The following is a 12515-nucleotide window of genomic DNA, read 5'->3' on the forward strand; positions in this document are numbered from 1 at the left end:
TATTTATGGAGGGGAGCAAAGGTTTTAGTACTTGTTTTGTACCCCAAGAATCTGCTTAATGAAGAGACTGTAAAAGAGATTATACTTAGCAAGAGCTACTCTAACTACACTGTTGTTTTTAGGATCATTGATAAGCACAAATCATAAACAAATGCTTGTCTGAGGAAAACAGCAAGAGAGACCAATTGGTACAGTACCTGTGTAGCATTTTTAGTTTTATTTCATAGCATTGGGTCTATCCTATGCTCTGTATTTCCACTTGTCAACTTCCTGACTGCTAACAAAGACAGCTCCACCTCAGCCAATACTACCACTGACACAGTAACTATGCTGGGGCCACTGCTTAACTTAATACTTCCAGTCCCTTCCCATGTATCCCTTATCACAAGCACAAGGCTACCTCTCTCTAAAGAAAAAAAAAAAAAACAAAACAACAAAACCAAACAACAAACCCAACTATTTCCCACAATTTAATAAGCACCTATCTATGTCCAAAGACTATACCAGCCTATTCAATTTAGAGTCACTACCTTACCAGCAGAACTGAAGAAATAACCAAATTACTCTCAACCCCCGCCTAGACAGTGTTTATTTGTAACCAAAGTACTTGAGAAAGGAAGTGAGTCAAAACAGTTCATGGTTCATGTGCTTGCTTATCTTTCTAAAGGTTTACAAATCTTTGGTCAATTGGGACATACATTACTGCTTTAGACACTTTCACAGGACTTGTGAGAACAACCCTTTCTTTCCTATGTATACATGACTTGAACTGTTCCATTCCCAAGTTCTCATAATCAAGCTGAGCACACTTTATACATAAAAACATTAAAAATTGCCAGTCCAAAGCACTTTCTACAATAGCACCTTATGGTTTATTTGAACACAAATCAAGAAATAAAAAATAAATTTTACAAATCCAAATAAGAACAACTCAGAAGGGAATACTGTTTTTAAAATACACACTAATCTTAGCCAGTATTGCTCACTGAGAGCACCAGACACAAAGAATTATCCTGAAAAGGCTTTTCCCAATATTTATACTAACTGGTTTCATATTCACTCCCAGAAAAGGAATAGTCTATTTTTCCTTTCCACTAACTCTTGTTTCTATTACCATGGGGGTTTTAAACCTAGTTCTAGAAATCTGTCCTTTATATTCTGAGAAAGGTGTGAAACTGCTACACATCAAGTAATTTTCAGGAAAGCTTCTGTATCCATAAAATAAATAAATATTACTCATTCACAGTAGTGCCATTGGATCATCATGAGCAGAATGATTACTTGCAAAGCAAGCAAGTTGTAAAGTGAGCAGCTTCTTAACATTTCTAAAAGAATCCAATCCTTACATCATCTTTCTGGTTTAGTTGACAGGCTACATTAGTTTGACCAGTTGCTTCCAGATTCTCTTGTAAAATGGGTCACAAAATGTCTCCTTTGAAACATTAGCAACTGCCTTTTAAGATAAGCAACAGGCAAACACATAGTTTACAAATAACTAAAATTCAGACAGTGTTATTACCTACAAACAGTAGCTTAGTCCTTTGCCTCTGCAAAGAACATGCTCTGGTGGCCTTTGTTTTCTCTTGGATTTTGAGATCAGCCTAATGCAACGATGTACTAAACTCTACTTTAGGTCCACCACAATTATGAAACTTTGTCAGAAACAGCTAAATTGCACATTACTTGGGAAGTAGCATTTTGTGCCTACCCTATTCCTTGAATTTCCTCCAGCTTTTCTAGGAAAAAAAAAATACTGGACCAGACTGGACTTTTGAACTGATGCAGTAGGACTGTATTTCTTGAGAACATAGTTTGGTTTTATTTTATTTAGGACAAATGTTACTTTTTCAGATCTGCTTAAGATACTTAAATGCAGATAACTGCAAGACCAATGGATGTAGAACACGTTGGCTAGGAGCAAACAGGAAATGTAACTCAATTATCCTAAATCCCCTGTGAGCTCAGCATGTTACACAGCAGCTATGGTAATTTAGTTAAATAACTCCATCTGCCATAGTCTGACCTTTCCCATAAATATAAGTAAGCCCTAGATATCAAAGTGCAGAATCATCTGCTTCGAAGCATCCTCTGACCTCTTCCTCACATTTGAGCCACTACATAGATTACAAGAGTCACTGTGCCAGAGGAGGACTGGTTTATAGGGAGAGTAATATCTCAGCTGGAAGGGGAGAAGAACTATAGCCAGCCCTATGCATTTTGTTTTCATCTCCAGTAGCTACCTAATTCATAACAGTTCAGAAAGCAACACTAGCAGTCATGTGCACATCCCGCTTTCATTCAATGAAAAAGCCTTTAAAAAAGCCAAACCAAACTAGATTTCTCTTCTATGCAAAATCATGCACAGAACAACTGCCTAAGGACCAAATGCTTCAGGGTAAGAAGTGACATCTTGCCTATCAACTAATTAGTGCATTATAAGGAGGTCTCCATTTGTACTTATGTGAACCAGCTGAACACAGTATCCCATACCATAGCTACATACAGTAAAGCTATTATTAGGCTACCTTGAGAGTCAGGTAGCTGGAAGGATCTACAGTCAGCGTTCCTAGGCAGAAAGGCTATCCAGAAGGGATGCGAAAGGCACACTGCTCTTTTGCAGAAAGTGACTAGAACGCTACTGGAAGAACTTTACTAGAAAGACTCATCCCCTGAAGTGGGTTAGGAGGAGTGTGTTACTGTGCTCTCCTCAAGTAAGAGAAGAATGAAAACGGATTGAGTTTCTGGGTGATACAGGCACAGGATGAGTTTTATTTCTAAGTTTGCAGTCAGAATTTGTTTTTACATGAGCAATATTGTACTGAAAGGGCCATTCAACCCATACCACTGATCATTGACACTGTTACTCACCCCATTTCCCCTATACCTAAAGAAATATAGGCCCTGTAGCATGGCCCAAAGACTGAAGGCCATCTCTTGATTAATGGTTGTTTTCTTTTTCTTTAGCACTCTTCCTGTGCTACCCCCAGCATCTGAAAAAACAGCAGTTTGAGGAAGTAAATTCTTAGGACCAGTGTAAGTCAACACTGACTTACATACAGAAAGCAACTCAAAGTGAGCATACAGGTTTGATATGCCCCCTGCAATCAGCAGTACATAAGTTCGAGCCAAATTGTTAGCACAGTTACGAGCTATAAGAAGGATCACAAGCCATGTTTCAAGATCACACCTCTTACTCACATGGCTAAAAGTTTATGTACAGTGCTCCAAGAAGCAGCATCCTATATGAAGTAAGGGTGGGTGGAAGACCCCAGTAATTAATCTTTCTCTATTGTGCAGTATTCCAAGTATCCTGAGCTTCATGTCTGGGTGTTTGGAATAGGTTTTTTGTTTGGTTTTAGGTAACAGAACAGTCTTCTATATATTTACTTTCTCATCACCAGCTAGGCAAGAATCAAGTTGCGCCCACCAGCTGCAATTGCTGATTCTGTTACACAAGCTCCCCAGCATTGCTAACTTCACTGGTGTTAATTACAATATCCAGTTGTCAATTCTGTCTACTTCTAAACAAACATGGAAAGCTGTAAAGTCTTGCTGAGGGAAAACAGGATGGCTTCAGGCTTAAGACCTCTACTGCTCTGAAAAAAAAAAGCTTGACAAATATATGCTACAACTAGACAACTACAAAGCGAGGGACAGAGAGGAAACAAGAGAGCAGAGATTTTCCCCTCAATGCTGGTTTTAAATAAATGCTGCTCATAGGAACAGTGAATGATTTCTAAATACCTCAGATCTCTCCATTTCAAAGTTACAACATAAAGATTCCAGCAGTAGAAAACAATTCTTGTAACAGAAGTGTTTGATCTATGTTGCTAGGATAGGTTCCTTTCAAAAAGTTGTTTGAAAAGCCTTGCTACAAGATTCTCTGAAGAACTGTATTTAAGTTGTGTATGCACATGTACGTAAAAACTGCACAACTCAAACGTACTTCCATTATTATTTTTAGGGGTAGGAGACAGCATAGAAGTCAAAATAATGATCAACCAATTCAGAGCAAGCATAAAGGGAATATTTAAGCAAATGATTTTATTTTCACTGCAAGAGAACAGCAACATGCTCAGTGGACTGCACCTCAAAGAGTAACGTCATATCAGTCTTTTATACAACTGACACTGACCAAGCTACATATTTTATAAGTTATTTGTACTTATTTGCATAGACATGCTGATAAAAAAAAAGCAATGTTAAGTCATGTTATCAAACAAAAGTCTTTGTACTTGTCTATCAGAAGCCAGCTTGCATACAACTGTGTACTGGCATTGACTTTTGATCTGATGCAGTAGGACTATATTTATTCTTCAACTACACAGTAGTCCCGCTTGAACTAATTCTGATAACTAAATTGCTAGATGATGCAGTCAGATGAAATATGAAAGTATGTTTCAACATTTTAAATGTTAAATGTTGAAATGTTGTTAAATGTTCAACTTTTTAGCTTCAGCAAGGACAAAAAGACTTTATATGCTGCAAGAACTGACTACAACTAAAACAAAGATAGTAATGAACAAAGGGACCAAAGAGAGCAAGTAGCACATAAAGGGCGGGAGGAAATTTCAGGAGAGGCAGGCAAGAATGGGTAAAGCCAACTATCGCAGTAAGTTTTAGAATGCCCATTTTTAAATGAAACTCTGGACTCGAGACAAGTGACTTTAGTATGATTTACATGAAGCCCTCAGTGGGAAATCTCTTCTTCATCCTTGCTTCTAAAAATGAACACTGAAAATCTCAATGCTTTATATTATCTACATATGCCATGCTTTCATGATAAGCCTGTGATCCACACTGCTAAAGAAATTTGTGGGATGAGAGATGAGGAGGAATGGGAGACATTATTAAGGATTGGAGACAGGAGGAAAGCCATCTGCAGCAGTCATGCAAGTGGAACAAACAGAAGGTAATATTCTTCTACTCAGATATACCTCGCATCATGCGGCCAAGAAAAAAATAATTGCAATATTTTCTTTAAAGACATCACATTCCCTGTGGATTTTCTTCTAGAAAATTTGTTTATTTCAAGACAAAGAGAGTTCTTTACAACATTCTTTCTTCCTTCTTTCTAAATACACTGGTACTCATTTTTAGTTTGTACAAACATCTAATAATGACTAGCACTGAGAAACTTACTTCAGAGTACACTGGGCTGTGTATAACCTTCTCATTCTATTTCTGTAGAGTGCCAGGACCACTGAAACTAACCTGATGAGAAGAATGACAGTAGATTACAAACATTTTATGGATATGTATTTCAGTTTTGTTTCCTCCAGCAGTAAAACTTGATTTGTAGTACTTTAAACAAAGTAAAAAATCCAGAATATAAGCATTTCTAATGTAAAGTCAATAAAATTTACAGTGCATTTTACTATTGATGCTAGTAACCCAGGCTCCTTCCACACTGTATCACATGAAGTGTCTGAAAAACAGTTCCTGAAAGTAAATTCCAGGTAAGCATCATTTTCCAGCTACATTCACAGAGTATCAATATCCAGAGGAGAAAAGTACAGTATTTACTATTAAATATTTTCAGAGAAGTGCAATGACCCTTAAGGTAGCACTCCCCTGTTCAATAGTTGCCTGTAAACACCTAAACGTATCAATCACACGGTATCAGAAAAGTCAGGAAATAACTTAATCCATGGCATATACTGGGCACATGTTCCACTGATATTTGTGCAGGATGATGTCAAAGACAGGTTAACTGCCTAAGTTCTCTATTAACAGGCAGACACACACTTCCTACTGAGCTGCCCAAGTCCCAGTCCCTACTGCACCCTCCATTTACTGAAGTCACAGCGATTTACTAGACAGAAACCTGGGCATGCATCATTCACTTCTGTTTACCGAGAAGAGAAACCCATGAATGCAGATAGGAAGCAGACATAATGAGCTTTAACACACCGAGAAAGCCGGCCTACTGGGAGCCCTGCCAAGTACTCCTTCCACATAGTATATCATATCCTCTATGCACCCAGATGTGTGGAAGTCTGTGCATGAACTTTAAAACCCAAACTGAACACACACATCTGCATACTTCAACCTGTTCACAGAGCAGGGACAGCTGAATAATTATAAGGGGGGGAAAGGGGAAATGGAGGTGTTTGGTGGACTAGTGAAAATTAGCAAAGTGCTTAAGAATAATGGATGGAATGCGCCAGGTCAAGGGCAACAGAGAAATTGAATATAAAGCAGCAGAATAGAATTAAAGTTCTCACCTAAAAGCTTTCAGGAGAGCTCTCTTGCAAGAAGCTATTTCTGAAAATTTCTAATGTAAACCACATTAAGAGCTGCTCAGTTTAGTTTTTTGTCTCTTCAATGATGGAATCTGCCACAGAGATGTTAATCTATGAAGTCAACTTTGAAGCTCTTCACTAGGAAAAGGACAGGTACTTCAGCCATACACAACCTTCTGCTCAGTGAGCAGGATCTGGCTTAAGGATGTTGTTTACAACTGTTCCAATTTGACTGGAATTCTAAAAATACAGCCTGATTACCATAAATCCAGATCTAAACCAAGCTACAGTCACTTTATCTGCATGCATAAGTGTACCTGAAAAGAGTTTTTTAAAGACTGCATATCTACTACAAAAGCCGCTTAGCTCTTTCAAAGTTGCTTGCCTAAATGTCTATTTATTAGATCTTTAAGTCTGCCTTCCACCATGCTCATATTCCTTTCAAAGAGAGATAAAAGCACTGTATCTTGAGCGGTTAAAAGCCACAGATCATACTTAGACATCAAATATTTCCTTTTTGATAGCACACACTAAGATTTGCTTGCTGAAGAGTAGTCTGTTTTTCACTAGGGTGCCATCAGGCAGGACAGGTCAATATGATTACACCAGGTCCATTCTCTCCTGACTGACACAGCTCTGCAGCCTCCTCTATTATTATTATTATAAAGTGCACATACTATACTGAGGTTGGATACTGTGTATATTAGAAAACAGAGTCATGCCAAAGATCTTTTATGAGGTTATTCAACAACCCATCTAAAACAATATAAAAGAATTAAGATTTCTGGGCCACATTTCTGCCTACCTGCTTATAAGATGATATCTGGTTTCTCACAAACATACAAATCATCCTATAAAAATCCTGAGGTATTTGAGGCTACCTACTAAATAAAGCCAAACAGATAACACTCAGTTTTGTCAGCCAGGTTTTGTCTTTTTAGGCTACCTTCTTCCCTTAGTTAAGGATAATAGCTTAGAAGATGACATACAGTTCTGGTGTCCTCAACATAAAAAGGACATGGAACTGTTGGAACAAGTCCAGAGAAGGGCCACAAGGATGGTCAGGGGACTGGAGCACCTCCCTTATGAAGACAGGCTGAGGAAGTTGGGGCTGTTCAGCCTGGAGAAGAGAAGACTGCTTGGAGACCTCATAGCAGTCTTCCAGTATCTGAAGGGGGCCTATAGGGACGCTGGAGAGGGACTCTTTCATTAGAGACTGTAGTGACAGGACAAGGGGTAACGGGTTAAAACTTAAACAGGGGAAGTTTAGGTTGGATATAAGGAGGAAATTCTTTCCTGTAAGGGTGGTGAGGCACTGGAATGGGTTGCCCAGGGAGGTTGTGAATGCTCCATCCATGGCAGTGTTCAAGACCAGGCTGGACGAGGCCTTGGGTGATATGGTTTAGTGTGAGGTGTCCCTGCCCATGGCAGGGTGGTTGGAACTAGATGATCTCAAGGTCCTTTCCAACCCTAACGATTCTATGATTCTATGATCATGGCTTCCAAATGTACAGACCTGGAGACTGAACCAGCCATTGCCAGTCTAGAACACATTCTTCCTAGTAACCTGGCAAAGGGCTAGTGAATTTGTATATGGTAATGTAAACCACTACAAAACAGATTGGGCATCTTTTGTTTTTCATTGAGACTCTTGGTAGTGACTCTGTTGTGTACACTGCTTTTATAGTCTACATATATCGATCATGCTTTGAAAGTCTTGCCTCAAATAAACACATGACAAATTATACTTGACTGCTTACCTTTCATGCAGAAAGGACCAGCTTAGTGGGAGAGAAGAAAGTACTCTATTTCTTTAGTCTTGACCTTAGCAAGGCTTTCAACAGAACCTGAATCAGTTGGAAGGGACCTCTGGAGGTGACCTGATCCAATTCCCCTGTTCAAGCAGGGCCACCTACAGCAGGTTGCCCAGGACTGTGTCCAGATGGCTTTTAAATATCTCCATGGATGGAGACTCCACAACCTGCCTAACCAGCCTGTTCCATTACTCTGAGTCAGGAGTGTGCTCTCACATCACAAAAGGCAACCTGCATGCTTCAGCATCAGCAAGAAGAAAAGCCAGCATCTTGAGGGAAATTATTATTCCCTTCCACTTAGCATTGGTAAAGCTACATCTAGAGTACTGTGTTCAGCTATGGGTTTCCTGGGGCAATAGAGACATCATTACACAGGATGAAGTCCAGCAGAGGGCCACCAGGATGATCAAACTACATCTGAGGAGAAGCTAGAACAGGTCATTTTGCTTAGTCTAAATCTCTTCTCTGACAGTTTAAAGCCATTTCTCCCTTGCCCTGTCACTATGTGCCTTTGTAAAATATTTAAATTAGTAAAATACTTAAATTAGTTTATCATCAACTGGTACATTTTGCTGTCACAGTTTAGCTAAGTGGTAGTGGGACACTAGTAAACCCATACCAGTAAGTGCAAGTGCATACATATATTCTTGTTCGTGACAGCTTAACACAGAAAAAAAAAGGAATAGAACTTCAGCAAATTTACCAATATTGAATCTTCATTTCCACCAAATTTATAACACTTCTGTTTCCACACACTTTTAGTATGAGCAACAAAACAAAGAGCCTGATTTAGTACAATCCTCTACCATATTTCAGGGAGCTCTAAAGGCATGTTTCTTAACAGAGGCAGGAATCTCTTAACATTTCAGAAAAAGAAAAGCACTGAACATTTTTCACTGCCACTCTGCTTTATATGGTACCAAGAAAGCTCCCACTGCCCGCTATCCTGTTCAGAGGAATACTGTAGGCACACAGGACATGCAAAAGGCATAAATAATCCCTTTTCACAAATCGTGACATGTAGCTGGCAGAAGGCAGAGCCCACACAATTCTCTTTTCTCACATAGCTTGGCAGAGCAGAAGGTAATATAACCAAAATATGAATGAAGTTTCAGTACACTGCTGAGCTACAATCAAGAGATGATGCATTTCCAGTTTTCTGCTGATGGAACTCAGACAAGTTGAACACTTCATGTTATCAACTTTCAGATGTCTAGATATGTAAAAGCCAAAATTTCAATCTCAGGTTGGATGAAAGGGTTGTTTTTTATTCCTACCTGCATGGAGATAAGCCAGCAAAGCTCCTGCCAGAAAAGTCAGAATCTAGCCCTATCATTAAAACATTAGCTAAGTCCCCTCAAGGTAGGAAAATGAAGATGCGGATAAGTGGTAGCTTGCACTTAAAGGGACTAGCCTCCTCTGTGTGAATGATTAACACAGTCCAATATGATCCTGCCTTTGGCGAAACCAGGAAGAACACAGCTTCCTTGTCTACTTGGAGTATTCCCACGGTGACACTTTCTAACACAAGTGCAGCCGCACACAGACAGACAAGATCACATATCCATAGTGACAACAGCTGTTAGATACCTCACTGAAATAGAACCCTCTCATCAACTAAGACTTATGCCGCAGACAAATACAAGTATATGTAAGAAAAATGCGAAGACATACATACTAACACAAGGAAGGAGGCACGAAAAGAAGCTACTAGCATTCTTCACAGTTATCTACCTAGAAGGCAGCAGATTTTTTTAAACACATGCATAGATTTGATAACAGAGGCTACACTGTCACCTTCCAGTGGTATGAAATGGGATTAGAAGAGCAGATGATGTTTCTAAAGAATTAATGTCCCTGCCTAGTTTTATACCTCCTATCAAAGGAATTTACTTTCCCAAATTGAAATCTACTTTTTTTTTTTTTTTGCTTAAAGCTAGATGGATACATACTATTTATATGGTACCAAACACTAAACTTCCTAGTATCTTAAACTACAAGCTTTTTTGTTTTGTTTTTTTTTTTTTTTTTCTGTATTGTAAGAAAGTATTATGGAGAAATAAATTCAGATAGCTATATAAGGCCAGAAGGGCAATTACTGATTTCAGTGCATTTGCCTGTGTGGTTTGAGACTGAAATCCCATTATTCCTTTAATGCATAAGACCTTATATCAATATGGAATTTGAAATCCTTTTTCTAGCCAGTCCTGATTTACTGGAATAATAGGCAGAGCCAAAAGAGAGGTTATTTTTAACATAGCCACATGTTAGAAAACACACACTCTTATTACAGCCCCACCTAGAATGGCACTTGGCAAACAGGGTACCACAACATCCTAAACTCTTTAAAAGAGAGCCCTGTTTCTGAAATTGCCACTCGGGAGGTTTCCAATTCTCAAATAAAAAGCTGTTGAGGCACTTCTACCCTAGCTGAAGCGCCCTATGTGTCATCCGAGTTCGTTATTCACGCTTAAGCGGGAGAAAGAGGAAACTTCACAGATGTAAGCAGAGAGGCACCCGGCACTTGGGATTAAAGCAGCCCTGCCGCCAGCAAGCGCCCACGAAACGCCACCGCAGCCACTTCTACCTATGTTTGTCTCAGTTTAAATAGAGCAGAAAGCTTTTTCCCCCACACTGCCCCTTCCCCTACCTTCCACCGAGCGCCCGATGCTGTGCAGGTGGGTGAGGGAGGGGTAGGTGGCATGAACTCTCTTCAGGTACGCCTCCAGCTCCTCGGCGTGGTGGTACTTGAAATCCAGCGCGGCCGCCACCGACACCAGGAAGAGGATGCCCACCACGTCCTAGAAAGCAGCAGATGAATCGAACAGCCGAGGGGACCGGCGGGCTTGCCGCTACACCGGCAGGAGCACCATAGCAGCGACAAGCCCGCGGAGGGAGCCCTCCCACCTCAGCCCGCCTCCCCTCACAGAGAACAGGTGCCTTTCCCCTCCTACCCCTGCGGCCGCCTGCATGGTGCCGCAGCTCCTCCACAACTGGAGCCACACCGCCGGGCGGGGGCCGCTATCCCCCGTCGCCGGCCTCGCCCTGCCCCTGACTGACGCGGACTCCATCCACTCAGGTCCCCCGGCCCGCCCAGGGGTCGGGTGTGGGGGCACACACCCCTCCCTCCTCGCCAACGGCTCTCACCTATGCGCCGCGAGGCTCCTGTCAGCGCGGCGGGCGGGCGGCACGGAGCTCCCGTCCCCTCGCCGCTGAAGGCGGCAGCCCCTCGGGGTGAAACGGACCCTCCTTCTCTTCCTGCTCCTCTTCGTGTCCCTCCTTGTAGGCTGAGGGGAGGGAAAGGGCTCCGAGCACACGTCTGGTGGTGGCTCGGTGCCGCTTCGGGCCCGCCGGCTGGCCCTGCTGCTGGGCTGTGTCCTGAGGAGGTGATGGCTTCACCTCGTTCTGCTTCCCGGAGGGCGTGAGGGGTTCTGAAAGGAAACGGAAAGAAAGAAGGAGGCGAGGGGCTTTAAAGTTCCCATTCTGAGTTTTGATGGCTGATTCGATTCAGGAGGGTTGTTAGGGAAAAAAAAAACACAACCTTTTTTTTAACTGTCTTGTCCACTCTGTTCACTGCTCTTCCTCAGTGCCTATGTGGTCCTGGGGCCCAGAGACAAACCCTGCTGTGTGCAGAGGGACTCGAGAGAATTTATCTGCCCAAATCTATCAAAATGTCTACCTGGAATTGTTGGGTTTTTTAAAAATATGAGTTTTTAATAGGCGTGTATTCACTTACTGAAAGGGCTGGATTCTATCTACAGAATTAAATGCTTTTCTTGGGTTTGCACTAACCACAATGCCTTGGGGATATCTTAGACTTGGGATTCACCACAAAGACTTTTTCATCACCTTGTATTGTCTTTAAGTTTGGAAAGAACTAAGGGGGGGGGGGGGGGGGAAGTAAAGCTGGCCTCCAGCAACAAAAATTAGGAAAGCATCTACATTTACTTTAAAATATGAATGGGGATATAGTAGAGTGTTAGAATACAGCTGTTTAAATTTTGCATAATTTTTCTGAGAAAGAAAAATGGCAGTTTTTGTTCTAACCAGCAGCAGGATTTCATCTGCCTTCTTCTGAAGTTTGCTATACTGGGCAGCGTCAGAAAGAGGATATTGAAGGAAATGGACATATGAGCCAACCCCAAAATTACAAAATTACAAGTCCTGCATTCAAAGAGAAGATGCTGTATTTAATAAAAGGGACTTGTTAAATAAAAAGTTACAACTAAATTAAAAGGCACTTTAAAAAAAAACCAAACCAAAGCTTTAGGAAAAAAAGAACAAAAATGTATTTTAATGCAAGTGTCTGTAATATCCCAATGTACCAGAAGCATGTACATCTAAAACTGGTGCTAATATATCTATGTTCAGATCCCTCAAGTATTTTTAGTTCATGGGAGGGACTTCCATATCACATATGACAAGGGATGTATGCCATGTAGAAGGCTACTTGGTT

General features: G+C 41.0%; 1 protein-coding gene across 4 annotated transcripts in view; it reads right to left on the reverse strand.

Moving 5' to 3' along the window:
- Window positions 1-11390, reverse strand: part of CPM (carboxypeptidase M) — a 31283-nt gene extending 19893 nt beyond the window's left edge. Inside the window, exons 1-2 of one of the 4 annotated variants that reach the window (XM_062613697.1) lie at window positions 11207-11390; window positions 10710-10860 (exon numbers count right to left, since the gene is read on the reverse strand). In XM_062613697.1, coding sequence (XP_062469681.1) covers window positions 10710-10763 — 54 coding nt within the window. In that variant the 5' untranslated portion in view covers window positions 10764-10860; window positions 11207-11390. Of the gene's footprint in view, window positions 1-10709; window positions 10983-11013; window positions 11169-11206 lie in introns of those variants that run through there. The other 3 variants (XM_062613696.1, XM_062613695.1, XM_062613694.1) reach the window with 3 other exon arrangements.
- Window positions 11391-12515: the final 1125 nt, after the last annotated feature.

This window comes from Pezoporus occidentalis, unplaced genomic scaffold (assembly GCF_034315485.1).
Source record: "Pezoporus occidentalis ecotype Australia unplaced genomic scaffold, CSIRO_AGI_Poc_V1 ctg17, whole genome shotgun sequence".
Taxonomy (NCBI): Eukaryota; Metazoa; Chordata; class Aves; order Psittaciformes; family Psittacidae; genus Pezoporus; species Pezoporus occidentalis.